Here is a 21,657-nt window from a genome sequence, read left to right as displayed (position 1 = left end):
AGGTACAGGTAGTTGAGCTTGACCTTGTGTTATCAATGGGTATTCTGAGGCATTGGCCACAGGGAGATATGCAGCGTGTTTGGCCACCGCATTCGTGGCAGCATTACTGATTGAGACCTCATCCGTATCATTTGTATGGGTGGTGCATTTTGCCACTGCCACTATGGAAGGCTGTGAAAGTGCATCTATCAGTTTGTCAAGTAATGCGGCATGCTGTACTGGGGACATGTTATCCCGCGTAAACCCCATCCTCTTCCATCATGCTAGTCCAGAATGCACTGATGCACTGTGGTGGTGACATAGGTGGAATCTGAATAGACAGTTACATGACACCCCTGGGACGCTAGCAGCGGCTCAATAACTGCGATAAGCTCTGCTTCTTGGGACGAATAATGCATGGGCAGTCTTTTTTGGACAATTATTTCATATTCTCCATCCACCAGGCATACTACTGCTGCACCCGTGTGCCTCAGAACAGTTCCCTGGTCAATAGTTGCTGACCCATTAATGAAAAGGACCCCCCCCCTCGAGTGCGCTGTCCTTTGCTTTGGGAATGTCCTCCTCCTCCCCTCAAATGTTACGCAGTCATGCATTGTGAGGTCCTCATCCGGGCACATTTCTCTGAGAAACGTGGCAGGGTTTACAGTCTTGCACCTCACTATGTGTATGTGTTGGCTGGACAAGATGACCTCATATGCGGATGGTCAAAGTTGATTTTGATCACTCGAGGATGGCAAACACTGCATGTTCCATGTACAGTGTTACCGAACACCCCTTGACAATTGTGGAGCTTTTTAAATTGCAAACGCTGCAGCAGCAGCAAGAGCCTGTTCGCAGGAGAACTGGCCCTGCATCACTGAATTTAGTACACCACTTCAATAGGCCAATGGCTTGTGGCTCATCATGCTTTTCTCTGTGAGTGCTGCGGTCAACATTTGGTCATTCAAATGGGAAAACAGAATTCTTGGGTGTAGTCAGGGGTCGCTAGTACTGGTGCGGTGCAAATAAATTCCCTCATATCATTGAAACTCATAAGCATGTCCTCTCAGCACACACTCATTTTGTCTGTTTTTTGTGCCTTCTTAAGGCCTTACAGAAGGGGTCTTGTGTATTCAACCTAGTTTAGGATCCAAGCCCTGCAATAATTACACAGACCCAAGAACTTCTGCATGTCTTTAACTGTCCTGGGCTGCGAGTCACTGCGCCCTGATGTGGCACGTTCTTGTATGATCTTTTTCGCCTGAACTGATATCAACTGTCCCAGATAAAGTACTTCTTGGAGACAGTATTGCAATTTATCTCTGTCCACCTTGTACTCCTTACATACTAAGAGCTGCAAGAGGTTGATGAAGTCTCTTCTACACTGCTGTTTTTCATCACTGCACACTAGCAGATCATCTACATACTGAATGATGGTACTAGGCATGTGAATGTTCCCCAAATCAACATGTAATATTCTGTTAAAGATGCTGGGGGACTCGCAGTACCCTTATGACAGTCTTGTGTGTTCAAAGCAGATTCCGCTATACATAAATCTGATGACATATTGTGAGTCTGGATGCAGGGGTATGGAGAATAAAGCATTTTTCAAATCCACCACCGTGAAATGTGTTGTGTGTTCAGGGATGGTGCACAAGATGGTCGCAGAGTTAGGAACCAAAGGAAATTCTGCTAGTAGATGTCATTTAGGGGCAGAGATCTTGAATCATTCTCCAACTCCTTCTTTTGCCTTTTTGATTGGGTATATGGACGTGTTGCATGGGGAGGTAGGGAGCACAATAATGTCCTGATTGAGCAGTGAGTAATGGTGTCTCGTATCCCTTCTTCCGCTTCTTTGGATAGGGGACATCGTTTTAATCAGGGCTGCACTGCGCCTAGCTTCAGTGTTATTATTACCGGTGTCACTCCCTGCAAGAGCTCTACATTGTGGGCACTGGTTGTCCATAGTTGCTTGGGGACCTGCTCTAGGTCTTTGTCAGTGAAAGCGGGTGTGGCAACAAGGGCCATCAGATAACATTGCACTTTATGATACTGCACCATAATTTCACACAAAATGCAAATAGCCAGCACTATCTCTCCACCATCAACCAATTCATCCATGGTGTCCCATTCCCTGTCCATTAAATCCCTGCCGCATCCCTTTCTGATCTTACTGTCCCATAACTTACACTCTTCGCTCCTCTGTTATTACTCTTCCCCTTCTTGGTATGCACGTCTTTTATGGCGGTGCTGTCCAACCAGAACAAATCTCTGGCCCCCCATTCGTCCATCCCACATCCTTGTTTGCTCTCCCCCTCCCAGATAGCCCTCAACCTTGCTAGTTCTGCTTGTGTGCTTCTAATGCATTCTGTAAGTCCTTCTCCAGCTTAGTATCTTGCTGTGTTACAGTGTTAGATGTTTTATCATTTGTGTGGTATGAGGGTGACACAGTGGCGGGCGTAGGTACATATGTTGGGTTTGTGTATCCTGTGGCTGGGCGGGTGTTAAGTGGGTACATTACCCCTTCAGCCGAGTGCTGTTCTACTGCCTCAGGGGCCTTGGGTTGTATTGTACTTGGGGCAGGGCCGTCGCCATTCTGTGGCCCGTACTCGTCATTATCCTCTACATCCTCTACCATTTTCCACAGATTTAAAATCTTCTTTCTCCTCTGAAGCTTTTTGCCTTTATATCTGGCCCCTAGAAACGTGGATATGTAGTCCAATATCCCTCTGATGTTTGTACCTTGCTCTGGCCATGGGTGGGGCATCCCTCCCTGTGTCTCCGCCAACCACTGTTTGTGATATTTTTTAATTTTATCCCTATACAACGGCAAAACAATATACATATACTCCAATGGAGACTTGGCCCCCATATCAATAATCGTTATGTTCAAAACCTTTTTTCATTATGAATTCAACACCACTTGTCGTAATGTCACTGCCAGTCCGCCGCCCCTGCTCCGCAGTCGCTTTCTACTTCCAATCCCACCCCCACACACACTCCCTCACACTCCACACTCATACTACTTCCACAGGCCCTCCCTTCGCCTTCACCAGTTGCACAAATTATATTCAGTATACTACAACAATAAGCTAAAATAAAAAGCTAAAACAACAACCGCTAATTCATCTCATTCCCCCACCCAAAAAATATTGGGCACAGAAATCCAAGCTCACTAATTATACAGAGCCCGTACTTGTGTTTCCTCTTAAGACATATGCAAAATATGGTGCCTCCTCTCCTAGCTTGGAAAGGATCCCACACTTCTATTTCTCTCTGCGTATTCTTCCAACAATATCCTTATACCAAGAAAAAATAAAAACATTAAAAAAAGCCACGTGGCCGTTACACACTCCTCAACTCGATCACACGACAAATCACTGTTCACTCTCACTCCCTCCCCTGCATACTGCACCCACACCATCTCCCCGCTACCCTCTTGGCATGCCCAATTTGTTGTTGTCGTCTGCAAGAGGTGTACCTACATATGCGTGTTCACCCAAGCACTTCCGTCACAGGGTCTCCAGTTGCAACCTGCACCTTCCTAGTAGCCACGCCCTGCTCCAAAGAGCAGATAGGAATTCTGTGAAAACGGCTCCTGCACACCAATGCATGTTGCGCGTTTGGCACTGCTCACTGCAGGTGAGTGTGGCACCTCCAGAGATGTAGCCTGGAAGCCCCTGTCTTGTGCGTAAAAATATGGGATCATATCCAGGTCACCAAAAATGTAGAGAAGCCCCTCAAACTTCACACCAGAGAAAATATGAACCACTAGGGAAAAAAGCCCAGCACATCTCTTGCAAGGAGAAAAAGTTTTTATTCTCCTAAAAATTCAGGTACGCGATACCAAAGAACTCAACATGGACAGCAGCTTATAAGGGCAAAAAGCATCCCAACTGACGTCACATAAGGTACAAATCAACAAAGCTGGTTGGTGCGACCCTATTTATAGGGGGCCTGCTCCATATGGGTTGCCAGGTCATTGGTCCCAGTTACTCCTGTGCATCTTCTTCCACATGCGGCTCTTCTCACTGTGTCATCAGGTGCCAATCTCAATAATTAGCAATCAAGTGTGCAACTCATACCATTCCCTAGCAGAGGCCGGATGTGCACGTGGTACTGCAGACTTGGGCGCAGAGGCTACAATCGAGGTAATCTCATTTTAGCAAATCACAACTCGATTCCAGATGTGTCTGAGCCATTCCAGGCCTTCCCACCCTCAGCGGAAATTGTGTTACTTTCCCCTGGCATCTCGCAGCACAAATCACAGGGTCCTTTAAAATTCTCTTTGTGATCTTTGTATGAAATGGCTGCTTGAACAGCTTTATGGTCTGGGCTGGCTGGTGCTCTGGAATGTTGGGATCTTGGGATGGGGGCATCTGGTCACTATAACTTTTGGGCCGGACTGGGTCAGGGGCTTGTGCCCTCCTTCTCGTGGATTAACTGCTTGCTGCTAGTTCTCAGCGCCCTCATGGCCTTGCAGGGAAAATTCTTTCTGGGTTACATGTGTTAACGATATGAGACAATGAGAGGTTTATGGATCTGTGTGAGCCTGGCCCATCCCGCTCCCACCCTAGTCTGTGTTCTGTGCCCGGGCCTACTGTCCTGGCTGCAGTGCAGTACCAGGCCTCGATTCAAAGATGGCTGCTGTTTTTGAAGATGGCGTTTTATGTCTAGTGCATTCTACATCAATTCTCGCTACATCCCATTCCCAAACACAGCTCCTACCCAGTGGTGTAGCCAGGATGGTCTCACAAGTGGGACCTGAAACGAATCTACTTGGGCCCACCGTATTGACAATAACATTTGTAAATGCCCACACAGCACTGCTTAGTGGGCATTTACAGATTTTGGGCGGGCCTTGCCCACTCAGACCCTGCCCTGCTACGCCTCTGCTCCTACCGACACCCGCCTTCTCCCTATGTGCTCCACGAGTATCTGGAACACCGTCATGGGCCTTTGCCGCATTTGAAACCTCTTGGAGGCCTGGGAAAAAGACCCCACTTTAGAATACGAGTCCGAATGGCATTAAACATAACCAGGTCGTGCAGCCATTGTTGCCTGGCACTGAGAAGGATAAGACCTACAACCCTTGTTATAAAACTACCAACCAATCAACCCAATCTTCCTCATTCGGACGACCGGCTCACCCTGACTCACCCGAGCACATTTTTTCGGTGGAGGACGCCGGAGTGCGCCCCCCTACCTCGGGACCCCACTCTGCGCAGTCCGGTGGCCGCTCCGATCATTACCATCGGGTTTTATCTTGAGCTCCACGCCGGTTTCTGCCCTCTCTCTCTCGTGCTCCTGGCTCTGACTCATCCAGGGAATTCCGCCTGGTCACACAGCGGACCTTCTACACTCGGTTCCGCATTCCCGGCGATACTCACCAATCTAGACACGACACGTACAGCGAGCCGACTGGTCAGCTCCAACACACCTCCAGGGTATTTAACACACCCACGAGACGAACGCTTTCAGTCTGCAGCAGCCCGCCAGACCACAAGCATCGCACGCTTGAAATCTGAAGATTTCCGACTAAAGAGCACCGAATTGGAAGCGCCTCCGGCACTACTCAACCGGTATTTTTGGCTTTAATTATCAATTCACTACACGCCCACTATATTCACATCGGGCGCCTAAGAATCGTTCAGCTCACACCCATAGGAGCCACCTATATTCTATCTGCAGTGTATACAGTCTGCACCAGACTTCATGCTGTCACAAATGACATTCCTTTCAGATTGCATTTTTGGCGATTTCTCACAACCTAGCACACCACAACGAACCCGTTGCAGTTTTTCTCGACACATACATGTGATAATACTATGACACCTTCTTTTTCCTTGCCCTTCCAGCACAGAATGATGTTTCCGGCAGGATTCAATATTGTGAACTGAATCCAGCCACTCTTCCACTTTACCAGGCCACCCCCAGTGCGACCTGTCCGGCCCGACCTACCAGGAGGGCCCGCCCTACAGCGAGATTTTCTTCAAGGTTGTCTGTGGTGAGTTAGGCATGTCTTCCAACTACTCCAGACACGTTTTTTACAGTTGCATTTTCTTGCGTTTACGAAATTTACTTCTAGACCTGCCCACCTACTAAATTTAGGCTCTTCACGAAATCGAACACTCGATTTAGTACATAATTAACATTGTTTGCTACGATTATGACCCAGTTATGTCCAGAAAGAATTAGGGTCTTGACACACAAGGATATTTATATTGATTTTGTCTTTTCTTCCTTTGTTTTTTATCTTTATTCTCTTGCTACAGGGGCCTTCTATTTGCCCTGATGAAGGCGGTTCATGTAGAACAGAATGTGTCCCTCAGAAGTTTTTCCTAATGGGACATCTCTCCCGCCGAAACGTGTACCATGTGCAAGGGGGCCAGTATTGATTTACATGTTAGACCAATATCTATTGAACAGACATTCACAGGCCAGCAATTGGACTTTATAAGCTGACCGAGTTCCCCCTGTCACGTTGGCACCTGCAAGATGAGATGCTTCCATGAAAAGAAGCAACTCCAGGACCTAGATACTTACAGGTCCCACAAACTTTTTTGACTCATACATGCACCACACATGGAGCATGACCTAAATCTAGAACCATTAGCTGTCTAGATTATCGAAATTTATTTTCGTATATTGTCTTCAGATGTTATTCTGATATTCTCAAATATTCTAGTTAGTTATTCATTGTCTAGATTACTGAAATTTGTCTCTGACACATTGTTTCTTTAAATGTATACTTAGTTATTCATTGTCTAGATTATTGAAATTTGTCTCTGACACATTGTTTCTTTAAATGTATTTCCTTGATGTTGTTTTTTCTTTGACTTAAACCTTCTATGTTTACAACCCTTACAAATTTGTCTCATATATATTGTTTCCAAATGTGTTCCTTTGAGTTTGGTTTCAATACAAACTTTTTACATTCACAACTTTTGATACGTGTGAGTCTCCTTATTCGATCTTTCTTCTTTCTGGACATACTCTTGGGTTACGAATCTAGGGATTCATTCCCTTAGCATAATCCAATCAGGCTCCCCGATTTCCATTTTTGTTTCACTCACTGACAAGAATTGGGTAGTAGCCTTGATGGTAGCAGTTCTACTTTCTTTTGTTTTTATAAAACTACCAACCAATCAACCCACTACACACTCAACATCATGCAGACACTTTTTCAACACTACAAGCACCAGTGCCTGGAAAAAGCGGCCATGGGTCTGTGCTGCAAAATGGGACTGAATACTCAGAAACACGATCACTTAACATTACAGTCAATACATCATCAGAACCAGGGTAATAAGTGGCCTATTACTAGGTCCCATGTACACTCTTTTTCTGGCACGGACAATGACAAGACCCAGAAACCTCTTTACAAAGCTGCCAACCAACCTACTACCCACCAATATTGGATCAGACGCCTACTCCCAAAGAAGGTTTGGTACAAATCCATACAGTTATTTCTGAAGATGGTAGCACACATACCTCATGGAAAATGAAGTGGACTACAACTTTTGGGACCACCCCCCCTTATAACTTTTGCCCCCCAAACAGAACTTCACAACACTTTAACAAACGATTCACAGATGCATGAATATTTTGCTTGCCAGGTTTCGTGCAGATCGGCTGAACAACATCATTCTTAATATTGCCTCTTCCAATGGCAACACAAACGTAATACATACATATATTTGCCATTGTCAGCCTCATTTAGATGATAATAATTAACTACAAGCAATAGCTGTTTAGAGCACTACAGTACACATGTTTAAATGCACAGAAGGGTCAATGTTGACCTTTTCCTGCATTACATGACAAAGGTTGTGTAAAGGGGGGTACCTAGCCACATTTTTCCCCTTTTGAAGCTCTCCATACAAAAATACCTCTTGCTGTATTGAAAGAAAGTGTGTGCACTTCTATACCATATAGAAATTATTTTTACAAAAATTAGGGGAGGCTTTTTTTTAACCTCCAATACTGTGGTGGTAAAATTTGAAATAGAAAATAGGTATTTGACTTCCTAATATAGTAGTAATTTCCACATCTTATAGTCCTATGGAATACCATGCACTCTAACTCTGCCAGCCCTATAATTGGGAAGGTTTTCAAAATAGTAATTATTTTCAAATACGGCCTGTTTATATTGTTACCGACATATTCATAATGGAGGCCAGTTTAAATTAATGTTTTGCCCACTTTTGGAGCATGTTAATCTTTCTCTGTGTTTTTTCAGACTCCAGAAGATGCCAAGATAAGAGCAACATGCACATATGAAACTAGATGTACCAATATGTTTTAAACACATGATCCCCTAGGGCTGCCTGCATTACCCTTGCGGATAATATCAGGAAATTGAGCAAGCCCAAAGATAGCTTTCCTCACTTTTATTACAAAAATAAATAGCTTACTGTAACGCTTTTTTTTAATATCTATGCTCGATCACCTCATGAAAATACCCAGTTTAATATTCAAAAGGAAAACTCTTCCTTATGTTTGCAATGGATCAAACGATTGGTTGATGTGAGACAAGGGAAATTTGCTGCAATTTAAAGTAAGAGAACTGTATTTCTCTCGCCCAATAGCGTCCATTTTCAGCAATCACAACAGAATCTTAAAAATGCATCTGATTCCCTGGTCTTTACTGCTGGAAATTCCCATTGGAACAATAGTTATTCTTAATATTCGTTTAGATAATGGATTCTGCATACATGGTGTGGAGTAGAAAATCGAAGATGCACAAAAGCCAGGCCCAAGAGGGAACCTGTCAGGGCCTGAAGGGCAGGGGGATGATGGAAATGGCAGGGTACAGACATGAAGAGACCAGGCCTACATGTGACTAGGGCACCTGTTCTGGATTAAGGAGACAAAGATGAATACAATATATGTGCCCTAATATAATGAAGTTATCTGCCCTTTCTGAGCTTTTTTGGGTAACACGAGGACCTGACACTGGTTTAGCCTATGGCATGAGTAGGTATTTTTAGTAGTTTTTATACCTTGTACAAATGTAGCCCTTTCTTGGCATCAGCTTTCTCCGTCCTGATTTTGCTCCTTAAGGTGGTAGCACAATATACATTGAGAAAAACATCTTTGTTGTTTAGTAGCAACTCCCACAACTGGATGTGCAGATAATCGCAAAGTTTGTGTGTAGATATTCTAGATTTACCTAGAAAACATTTTTCTTTTCCACAAAGCATGCATATTTTCTTTTCCCTAGGCACAGATCACTTCTTTATCCATATGTTGTTCTTTTGTGGATAAAGCCGGTTAGACAACATAGAGAAGAATAGACTTTTTTTTATAGGTTTGCCTGCAGCAGCAGAAGGAACAACTGGCCTTTTTGCATTCCCTTTTAACGCATGCATGATCAAATCTAGCAGTCATGCCATTCTAAGAGATGTGGGCAGTACATGCCTCATACTAATTCCACTCTCCAATGTCACCACCCACTTTATATTTTATATGCATAATCAAAAGAAGTACCATTTTCTATTCGATTGTCTGACAAACAAATGTTTGTGTTCTTTTCCCCCCTAATGTCATAAGTACTTTTATCCTGGTTCACAATTAATCTTAATTAATTGCATTAAGCTATCTCTTAAGGCGTACATAAATTCTAGTCATAATCCACCACAAATGGCATCTAAGTGTGTGCATCTGTTATACACACAATCATGTGCCTTTTGTCACTCCTTTTTCGTATTTGCGTGAATTAAGAGGTGTTTCTGGTCATTTTAATGCACATCTCGAATTCACAAACAGGATACTCTTTGACGTGTGCACATGTCAAAGAGCTTACCCTGCACTTGTTGGGAGCAGGCACACGGTAAAGTTCAATGTAGGAGAGATCCATTTCTGAACCTTCCATGCATTTTCATAAATATGGGAGAGCAGGATTGTAAAACCGCTGCTCTCCCACTTGCCCTTCTTCCCCTCAAACAGGGAGAGAAAGGCTTTTTTTTCATTTTGTAGGATTTTACAGTGATAGGCGCTTTAAGGCTCATGTATACTAGGTCATGTAGCTATGCTTACATTGGGGCTCCACTGACCATGTTGCTTCTAGTAGACACATATTATAATTATCAATAACCACCTTTGAGCCTTTATCATTCATGTTTGTGCCTGGCCCAACTTAATTCCTCCGAGAACCTCCACAGGGTTGTGGTCTCTCGGTCTATCAAGTTCCTTGAGCCTACATGTGCCCCTGTGATAACCCTGTTCACCCTTTACTCTCATTCCAATATGGTACTCTATCTCTGATCCTTGTCTTGTCCTTGTTGTCTCTAAATATCTGATCAGACGTCTGTGGAAAGAACACTTTAATAATGTATTGCACGTTTTCTTTTCCTTATGCTGTGATCCTGACATATAGCCAGCTTTTCCCACCCAGGTAAAGGGGTAATAAGAAGGTACGACGTTGTTTCATCGTCAGTCGTTTTTACCACTGTTTTTTGTACGATTACACTTTGCCGAAAAAAATAATCGAAATTTAGGGGGTCGGGAAAGGGCAGAAAAGGTGTTGGGGGATTAAGAACACTTATAAATAGGTGGGGGATGGGGGTAATTGGGGGAACCCCCAAAAATAACATTTTGATTACTTTTTTCGGCAAAATGTATTTGTAATAACAACAGTCTTAAAAATGACTGTCGATGATATCACATAGAACCAATAAGAGCATAGGGTGAGACATGTCCACTAATGGCTCGTTACTGACATTTATTATCTGAGCTTTTTCTTTATTCATCACTGTAGAATATTCCCAACTTCTAAATTGCATCCCAGTTTTCTAAGGGGCCATTGAGCATTGTTCAAAACAGAGGATCTTAGAGCTGTTAGAGTTACCCCATACTATCAACAATGGTTAAGATGGTTACCTATCTACACCGTGGCAATGTATGAACCCTCAAGGCTCTTGTGGAATCGTAAAACAGCTAATTAACATGTGTGGTAGATACAGTGGCATCAATACAGATTAAGGATGGGAGTGCTCCCCCCCCTCAAGAAGCAATATTGGCAGTCGGCAACACTGTATAAACAGCGGTGTGAGATTAGAAGACTTGAAAGAAAATGAAGTAAGAATGCCAACCGTTCATGATGTGCCCTCTTAAAATACTCAAAGAAAAATTAGAAAGGTATTGTGGATGCAAAAAAATAAATCTTCTTTAACCTCAACATTGAAGAAGCTACAAACACTAATGAATCCATTTTTCAGTTTCTGTGAATACTGGCCGAACCAGTAATTTCTGCAGCGAGGCCTGCTATTTCTAAATGTTGGTGTGATGACTTACAGTTCTTTCGTATTAAACAAATTGTTCAGTTACACACATTACCCCCACTATAATACAATGCCATTTACAGCTAGTGACAGGTTACCTGTAAGTGAAACTCTGCACCCTGTGATCACTAATATTTTCTACTTAAAGCAGGTGGTTACAGTGGAAGTCTGTAAGATCATACATATTCTCAGTCCCAATAGCTGCCAAGGTGACACTTGTCCAACCGTCATTGTCAACGACTGCTCCTGCATTTTAGCACCTTACATTACAAATATTGGCAAACTTTTTAAAAATGACTTGCAGCAGTTATTTTGAAACAAACTTGCTTGACCCCATTATTGAAAATGTCGTCCCTTTGGTGTGTGCAAATTATAGTCCCATCTCTAATGTTGCATTTGAAGATGTCATGATTACAACTACAAACCCCTAATTAAGCTTGGGGTATGATAATCCACTTATAGAGCCAACTGACGCACCAAGACAGCTTTGTTGTATGTGAGCGGCAACTTGCTTCATCTTCCAGATTTCAATGGATTCAGTATGATTTTGTGGAATGTGAGGGATTTTTTCTAGATGTAATATATCTGTGGTAATTATTGAGAGACATCCATGGATGCGTCTGATCCAACGGATCAGTATACAGTATTTTAGCTCTAATAGGGTTTTGATTTCCCAAACCAGTGTCGCATTTCAATATAAGGTGACAAGACCTTCATGGCTTTTCACAACTTGAGTTCAACTCCCCTCTCCAACCCCCTGAGATTGTGTCTCATCTGACCCTCTTTGTTCCTGACGGCTATTTGAGAGAACTCTATTGACATATTTTATTATGGTGAACAAGTGTACATCCCACAGTTTCTTTACACTTTATGTTGAAGTTAATGGAGTGCTTCTTGGGACTTCAGTTTCATATGACTAAACTGATTGCTTGGAGTCTTATTCTGGGATTGTATGTCCAAAGGTAGAGCTTCTAGATGCAGCTTGATGTACATGCTCATTGCCCCAGTTCCATTGTAATTGAAATATTTTTGTCTCAAGTTTCTCCGCTCTTTTCCTTAGGTTAAAATCCATCTTCTCCAAACTAACTAAACCTTCTCCCATAACCCCACTTTCTTGTATTAGTACAAGGCATGGATAAGTAATGACAATATTTACTTCTAGTAATGTGGGGCTACTCAGGACATCACATGTGTTAGCACAAGGGATTGTGATTGTACTATCTGGTCAGGAATAGGCTCTATGGTCCTGAATACGTCATGCCCCGAGCTCTCTGGAGTTAGAACACTTCTTTCATGTTTTTCCCATGTCCTCGAGACTTTTCTGTAGTACTTTAAAATGTAGTTTTGTTTGATGAAGTTGAGACATTTTATGCACAGGGCAAGGTTTTAAAGGGACCACTGTGTTGCTTCCGTAAAATGATGTTACGTGAATTGACCTGCCATTAACGGTAATCCCCAAATCATCCACACGGTTTTCTACTTGATTAAGAAGTGTATTCATTTCATTAATGGCAACAGTAGATGGCATTAGCACTTTCTTTGAACCACCTGACGATGCTAAATTAGTAGTAGCTTTAAGATTAAACCTTATCAAACGTAAACAGTCAATATGTGAAGTGACTGCTTGCTCTCTTTAGCTATGGGTCACACACACAGAAATGTGGAACTGGGAGATAAATTAATAATTACAGCACAACCCTCAATGCTAAAAAATCATTAAAGCCATTGAAAATAGCTAGATCGGCATCATCTCACACTAAAAGGGCACAGGCGAGATGCAAACAATACAATCCACCAGGAAGCTAACAGAATTGTGTTCAAATATATTCATATAAACTGGATTGGCTGGTATACTTCGTCTCTAAGGTTCAATATTTGTCTAGCCCCCCCAGTGACCTTGAATGGGCTCCACCCTTCATGCAGCTCACTACGATGTGGATTCGCAAAGGATTCCAAGGTGATTCAGCGGCCCCCAGTTACAAGCTCTAGAGAAAGGGCCCTTTAGAATGACAAGACCGCCTTGTTACGTCGCTCTCTGCTAAGTCAGTTCACTTCGGACTACAAGCCGCTCCTGCAGAACCGACTCGTCTGATTACAGCCAAAGGTGCAAAGAGGTACAAATATGCATCACAAAATGCTGCAAGTAGTTAAAAGTGTTAGTTGACTACACCACAGCTCAAAGAAAACACCTCAAGCTACAATGGGCTGCAATTTAGGCACACGCTAATCAACTCCATAGCAAAGAACCGGGCATGGATCGGTCACTGACAGGTAAGTACAGAGCTCCCTAAGGAACGACAGCCCACTGCTCTCCAGCTAGCACATCCAAAGACTCTGATTGGCTCTAGTTAGAATGTCGATTGTTGCCATGGGCAAGAAGCTCCTTGATATCTTAAGACCCCAATTTCCGTTAGTTGCCACACAATGGGCCTCATTACGACCCAGTCGGTAAGTTACCGCCTGGGTCGTACCTTTACCAACATGGCGTAAACTACGTTTACGCCATGGTGGTTGGCGGACTTACCGCCCCATTCCGAGGTTGGCGGGGCGGTAAGTCCCCAATCCCCATTTACCCTTCCCCATTCCCATTTTTGCCCCATAGGGCATAATGGGAGTGGGGAAGGCGTTAATTACGCCACCGTAAATTACGGTGGCGTAATTAACAACAAGGTCCCTTAGCGCCATGGATTTTAACACCTGCTAAAAGCAGGTGTTAAATCCTCCATGGCGCTAAGGGACCTCGGAATCAGGCGGTAAGGGTCGGCGCTGTTTACGCCGCCGTAAACCCCTTACCGCCTGGGTCCTAATGAGGCCCAATATATTAAATATATCAGATCAGATGTCTACTATGGAGCTCCCAAATGAAACATACTTGAGTTTGAAGAAATGTGGGCGCAGTTGGCTCAGATAAAATTTAAAAAAGACTGCAGGTCATTCAGGCTAAAATGATGTGTCTTCAGTGTTTACAGCCAGTTTTGTTTCATGGAGTCAGGAAGAAGTCTCTCCGAATGTAAGTGGGTGCAAATATGAATCACGCTATGACGAATAGTATTGAAGGTGCAGATACAATGCACACAGACCATGCCAGATATCACTTATGGGGACACCGCTTATCATGATGGAGAAAAACGTTATTCAAAGTTCCAAATTCAAATTTTACACATCTGCGTCTCATCAGGTTTCCGAGGACAGCAGAATCCACAATGCAGGTGGTCGGGCAACATCAAAGCCCCAAAGCCCCAGGGGAAGTTTGGGCTGTAATCTGTGAGTAATGGCCAATGCGAGCCATGACAGAACCTCCACCACACTGAAGATCTATCTAGAGTTGTCTTCCTTCTGCAGTGCAGTTTGCAGAATCCCTCCGCAAACAATGCTTCACTATCAGAATTGTCCCAAAATTATTTTTAGTGGACATACTGACAGACTAGGCAATGTATTTCCATTATAATGTTGGTGCACAAAGTGTGACAAGTAATATGTCTCCTTTTGCCTCATGTACTCAATGACAGATCTCTCTGTTAAGATGGCAATAGTTCCCTCACTAGCTCATATAGCTTTCAGCTGCCCGTCTCCTCCTCTTGGGAGTATTTGTATGTATTTATTTTTGACTTATATAGCGCTTCACGGCAAAGCGCTGAACAGAAAACACACTTAACAGTACAAAAAAATGCAGCGTTATAAACGACAGAAAGGTATTCATGGTTGTCGGTCAAAATGAAGAAGATAGGTCTTAAGAGTAGTACGAAATAGAGAATAAGAGGTAATAGAACAGAGAGACGGGGAGAGAGCATTCCAGTGAGAAGGAGCTAGCAAAGTAACAGAGCTAATTCGTGAGTAGCAGGCCCTAAGTGACTCCTAGGTGTTGCCAGAGGACCAGGGTTTTGTGCTCCTTCCTGAACTGCAGAAGTATTGGAGCAGTCCAGATTTGGACAGGGATGGTACCAAGACATGGCCTATTTGCTAGTTTTCTCTTTGCATGTTAGTTTAGTCTGGAGCCACTCACTGGACTGACTCAAAGAGGAGCAGGTCCCACCTGAGTGCACAAGTGTTAGGCAGGCTGGTGTTGCCTGCACATCTGCATCTCATAGACTGCAATGTCAGCATCCTCAATCAAAACAAGGCAAGAACTTGTAAAAGTGTCTAATCATTCACCAGATGTCAGCTGCTATGAGAGCACTTTCCATACACCTGCACTGTTACATGCAATTGTTTACAACGCAGTAACATCAAGAGTGTTGAGTTTCACATAGCTTCAGGGTGTAAATAATATTCAATCATGTTGCTTGCACTTTAGTGTTTACAAGAACTTGGACATTAGATACTCAAATAAAGACAACTATGACTGTTGTACAAAGCAACAACATGTGCCACAGCACTATAGCCACAGCTGCTTACCTTGCGTCTCACCCCATCCAGTAACATAGCATTTGGCTTTGTCAGGCACCATATAGTTTGATGCAGGTAAGCAGACTGGCTGCACTTCATTCGTAAATATGACTGGACTGGAACACAAAAAACAGTTTGTAAATGTTAATTAATCATTTAGTTTCATGCTATAGTTAAACATGTATGCCCCCCACTCAGCAGATCCACATAGTGATGCATTGAAGAGTGGCAAATGGATTTGTGGTGCTCTGTGATAATATGTCACACAACCATTCATCGCATTACCCACAACCCATTTCTTATCTTTGCATCCACCCTGCCATTCTTCAAGCCATTCTTTGTCTCATTCAATCTTTTCCTCCTTCTCCTGTACATTGCAATCACACGTGTGCATTTCCATAAGATCAAAGATGTTTATGAAACCATGTAGTGTTTAAATATAAGAATGTCCTATTTCTGTCCAGCGGTGGCCCTCAAACAGCATAACAGTATAATTGCTCCCCCTCTGCGTCACCTCTAAACAGTTCTTATTTCATGCAAAGTGTGTCTGAAATAGATTGCTGTAGTATATCCTTTTTTCTCTACCTTGGATTTCCTTCGATAAACGAATGAGTACTGTTTTCTTAGGGCCATGCAAGCTTTTACCATGCCTCGGGCAAAGACTATATATTGGTAGTCATTGTCCTTTGGAATGGGGGAGTATTTGCTGCTTATACAGTGGATCTGGGGTCCATGTGGTGGTCTCCATTTGATTACACCCCAAGAAATAATTATCTAAGTTAATGGTGTAGCCTTTTGACAAATGCCTTGTTGTGCCCTTAACGTAGTTTGTGTGGGAGAAAGAGGGAACTATTATCTTGATTCCAAATGAATGCTTCAGAGTGCATAAACAAACTTAGTTCTTCATTTAGGAAGATATGAGTACTGTCTCTCAAAAAGCACAAAGAGAGTTTAGTAGAAAAGAAGGCTCCTAGTCAGTAACCAGGATGAACTGGACTGATTTCTTCAGCCCATCTAAAGCTTCGAAATTGATGTTAGACTTGAGTTGGGAAGATAGTCCATCCTTTCGCTTTTAGGAATGAAGTAGACAAGACAACATCCAGCCTTGAGCACCTCTTCCCTGGACAATGCTCCTGTGAGCACAATTAATAACGTCAAGTTAAACAGGCATTAAAAAGGCTTAGTTCCTGACAGTGTAAAGCCCCTCTAATCTTCAAATCGTCATTGCCTGTTAAAAAGTGATCATGACACACCCACCCTCCTAAATATCTTTTTTGTAATGGGTGTTTACAATTGACACTTATGTGTTCCTGACAGATTCAGTCTCCTCAGACTGGGATGAGTCCAATGGAGTCATCACTGATTCACTGCCTGTAACCTCCTCCCATGTGGCCAGTGGACGGCCAAAGCTACCCGATTATAACCATGGGGCGGTTTCACGAGAGAGGATCTCATGGGAGTAGACAACTAGTGGGAGATGTTTTGGCTCCATTGCTCAAGACGTGGCATCCCCCCTTTTCCCATAAGGAATACCCTTTGCTACCTGACCTCCTAATGGCCTATTGTCATTCTAGTCAGGCCTCCACCTTTGGCCCTAGCACCCACAACTCACACCTACCACCTTCTGTTTCTAATATGCTCTATTGTAAACATCCAAAGAAAAACCATTTGGGAAGTTTAAGCTCAATGACCTTCATGGACTCCAACTCCCATAATCACTAAGGTACAGAGACGAGGAGGAGAGAGTTTGTGCAAAGTAACAAGTGCCCAAAGTACAATGCACAGGCTAGTTGTTTTTCAATGTCTACATTGCGGGGACATTTAAAGATGGTGACAGCACTCCGAAGTCGAGCAGTGCAGGAGAGAACTGTGAGCGCGAGACACACAGAAAAGGTTACTGGTACAGAACGAGGGACGCCCCAGATGAGCAGGAAAAGCCATGGAGACATGAGGAGCTGCGCAGAAGCTCCTGGGTGTCAGGCCGCTCATGGATAGCAGCGTCTGTCTGTTCAGAACCAGAGAGGGAGCCAGCGTGAGACTGCAGAGCCGCGCAGAACAATGGCGAGACCTCTGCTGACTCCAGGGTGGAAAGCGAATGAATCAGCTGTTCCACAAGGTGCAGACAGATTTGGAGAAGCAGAAAGAAACCGATGAGGGTGCCCAAAGCAATGGGGGACCCTGGGGCATTCCAACAAGTGTGCCAGCCCACATTTGATCAATATGAGATTGCTAACTATGAAAAGAGCATAAAAGAATGTTTGAATGCAGACAAGACACAGATCTATTGCATCACCCAATAAGAATAATGCTTTTATGCAGACAAGACACAGTACCAAGAGAAACCCCAAACCAATACAGGTGCATGAGATGTCAGTCTGTGGGAGAAGTTTTCACAAGTGTTACCGTAGGCAAATATGCCAAGTACCTCATGGTACAGGACATTTTGGTATAACTGAAGAACTGTTAATCAATTAAGAGAATTCCTGGCAGGCGAGTATCCCAGGCAGTGGTAAAGATTCCTGGTAGGATAGTATACCAGCTGATCTAAAAGGAATTATGAAAATAATTCTTGCAGGCTGATTGAGATGGACTGAAGATTCCTGGCAGGACAGTACACCAGACAATCTGCAGAGCTAAAGAAAATCTTACAGAAAGACTGTTGAAAAGCATGTGATTTAAACAAGAACTTTGTGAGTCCAATGAAGAAACTAAGGAATTGTTAATTAAAGTGGAACTTGTTCCATCTTATATAAGAAACCAGGGAAAGGGAACCACCCTCTGGATCCAAGGGTCTCTACCTTGGAGAACATTTTTGTTGGCATCAGCATTACATTTTGGTTTTCAACACTTTTTGCGAACATCCAGAAAATGACATTCCTTGCACGGTTTATTGTTTTGTTTTAGTTTAAGGGTCAGGATAGGGCATTTTGGGCACAAGGACGGATTCTCAGTTACAGACTTCCTGACATAGACTGATGCTTATTTTAGATTTTTAGGTACGGACATTCCTTTTAGAAAAGGGCCAGTTAGGCAGTTTCCCGACCTGTTTTTGTTTTAATGAATGTCTTTACCTGAGAATATGAATATCTTGTGTTTGACTCACATTTCTGACCCCTCACAAGTGGAACTCTGTTGTTGGTACCAATTAGGCCTACTTTTCTTTGCAAGTTCCCCATTTCCCTTGATTTCAGACACCTTTCATATTGTTCCCTCAATGGCAATTTCTTTCAAGCACATTATTCAAGATAGATACAGACCCCGAAACCTCCCTGGGCAGAATGACCCTTACAGTGTAACGATATGATCGGAAGAATCAGAGTTGGCCTTATGATCGCCAGGAGTTTAAGGCCCACTTTTCACTGGGTCTGTCGGGGACAGATATGTATCCATTTAATGATTGTTACCGATAGGTAACCTATAGGTTGTAGTAATAATGCCACTGAAACTGCATAATTATGGTGTAACCAATGGAAGAAAATGGTGTCTCTAATTTACAGACACTACAAACGTCTTGTTAATGTACCCCCCTTCTCATCAGCAACCCTACACTGACGTGCTTTCACGGTGCACATACGAGACAGTTTTATCAATTTTAAATGAACACCTAAATTGCATGGAGGATACCGCATTTGTTCACACTTACTTGCAAAAGATCCCCTCCGTCCAATTTTACATATTTCCATGTAGTGCAAAATTAAAGTGTATAAAAGAGGCAAAATCACCTTCACACCTTTTTTTCCACTACATGTGTAAAATGTATAAATTCCTCCCACAATTAATGATTGAGAGAGCATTTACAATGGATTCCTATGGAATCCGCCTTCTTTTAGCAAGCGCAAAAGTCAGGCAAATTCCATAGGAATCAATTGTATTACCACCAGCATGAAAATCACATTCTGGCAGTAAAGCAGTCACATTTGTTAAGCATAACTGGGTGTGAAAAGTATGCCCTTCTCCCCAACTCCTCCTAAAAAATGACTCAAAAACCAGTATATCAGTAACAGTGGCGGTAAAAAGCAGACTGCCACTTTAACCAGAACAATGTAACTCGAAAATTACCCCTAGAGTCTGCGTACAACCGTGAGACTTGCAGAACAGCAGAGAAGATATAACAGAGAGATACATACATCGCCTATGGGATTAAGTGACCAGATGTTTAAATATGACTTGCCAGAGATGTAATAAGCTGAAACTACCTTAAAGGAACCAGCACAGCAAGTCTCCAGACCAGATGCATTTTCCCCACAACCCAAATGAGAGGAGATGTGATGTAATTCTCACACAAAGCATACTCTTTAATATTGCTCATGGAGTGTTCCCAATCAATTAGCAGAAAAGCAAATGTAACTTGTACTTACTTGCAAGATAGGTAAGTATAGCTGGAGCTAGGAGGAACCTGTTTATTGAAAAGTTGCAGTTTCAGATCTTTCTTAAACCAAGGCAGATTCTCCTGAAGATTTGGTGTGGGTGGAATATACTTACACACTCCGGAACCACAGGCACTAATGGGGTTTCTCTCCAAGAACCTCAAAGATAGGAAGGAATGTGTACCCTTCCCAGGTTGTCTCTAGAGTCTCTATGAGTGGTTGTGAAGGATTCTCAGCAGAGCTAAAGTGGAGCATTGCTGTGCAGGCATTTTTGAAGGCAGGGCAGTAGCGACCATGGCAGTACTACCTACTTTCAAACACTCATCTCTTCTCAGGCCAACTGCCCCAAACTACTTATTAACACTCTCAACAATGTTCTGGTCTCTCCCTCTGCTGATCCATCTTTGACTTCAAATCTTTCCCCAGTGGACTTTGCCAACTTCTTTCTCACGAAGATTGAAACTATTAGATCTTCTATTAATGCTGTGACTTCCCAGGTGGTTTTTCATCCATCTGTCTCACCAGTTTCTTCTTCATGATTTTCTTCTTCCTCTGTCTCTTCTAAATGCGACATTACAGCTCTGATCTCACTGACTCATCCTACTGCCGCTCTCTCAGATCTGCTTCTGGCTTCTATTTTTAGCTTCCCCCTCCCCATTTCTTGCCACTCTGTTCAATCATTCTCTCTCTTCAGGTACCTTTGCCCCACATTTAAGCTTGCCACTGTTTTTCCTATTTTTAAGAAACCCACTCTAGATTCTTAAGATCCTTTGACTGTCACCCAATCTCTCTCCTCCAGTACCAATCTAAGCTCCTGGAACGACTGGTCCATTCACAGCATTCTCTCACCTTGACCTACACAACCTACTTCCCCCTCAACAATCTGGGTTTTTGTCCCGGTTTCTCTGCCAAAACTACATTCCTAACAGTTTCTAATTCTATTTTTTATCCATGCCACCAGAAACTCTCTTTGTTTCTGAACCTGCTCGATTTCAGTGCTGCTTTCGACAGTGTAGTTCACCCACTTTACTCTCTACTCTCTCTTCCTCGCTCTTCCCAGTACTGTCTGGGCGGGTTTTCCTCTTACCTCTCTAACAGTTCTTTCTCTGTGTCTTGGAAGGGCACCACCTCATGTCCCTTTCCCCTTTCTTACGGTGTCGGTCATAGATCTGTTCTTGGACCTGTCTTATTCACTCTTTATACTTCTTCTCCCTCATCTCCTCGTACTAGTTTTGGGTTTCAGGTCCATCTCTATGCTGATGACACCCATATTCTTATTTCTGTTTCCACCTTCAAGGACTTCATTCATCACTGTTATTCCTGCCGCCTCTCCGCAATCTCTTCTTGGAAATTCTCTCACTTCGTGGGTGTAAAGTTCTAGAAAATTGAGATGCTGTTTGTTCCTGCCTCCTCCAAGATCGCTCCCCCTCTATTTGTTTACTTCCCACTGTTGCACCTTCCTATGTCTTCTAAAGCTCTCATCTAGGAATCATCTTCAACCCCTCTCTTTCCTTTCAAATTCAAATGTCATCTGTAGTTCACTCCTGTCACCCTCACTTGTTCAACATCAGGAACATGTTTCCCTTGCTTACCTTCTCTCTCACCAAATCTCTGCTTCAGTCCTTGGTTCTTTCCCATCT

At 43.2% G+C, this 21,657-nt stretch overlaps 1 protein-coding gene across 1 annotated transcript in view; it reads right to left on the bottom strand.

Moving 5' to 3' along the window:
* The window catches only part of PLG (plasminogen), a 372,393-nt gene that overhangs the window by 31,737 nt on the left and 318,999 nt on the right, over window positions 1–21,657 (bottom strand). Inside the window, exon 18 of the mRNA XM_069607701.1 lies at window positions 15,660–15,766. Coding sequence (XP_069463802.1) covers window positions 15,660–15,766 — 107 coding nt within the window. The remainder of the gene's footprint in view (window positions 1–15,659; window positions 15,767–21,657) is intronic.

Source organism: Ambystoma mexicanum, chromosome 4q, assembly GCF_040938575.1.
Source record: "Ambystoma mexicanum isolate Mex_15411 chromosome 4q, UKY_AmexF1_1, whole genome shotgun sequence".
Classification (NCBI taxonomy): Eukaryota; Metazoa; Chordata; class Amphibia; order Caudata; family Ambystomatidae; genus Ambystoma; species Ambystoma mexicanum.
Note: the sequence above shows the minus strand (reverse complement) of the source record. Positions and strands in the feature narration are given on the sequence as shown.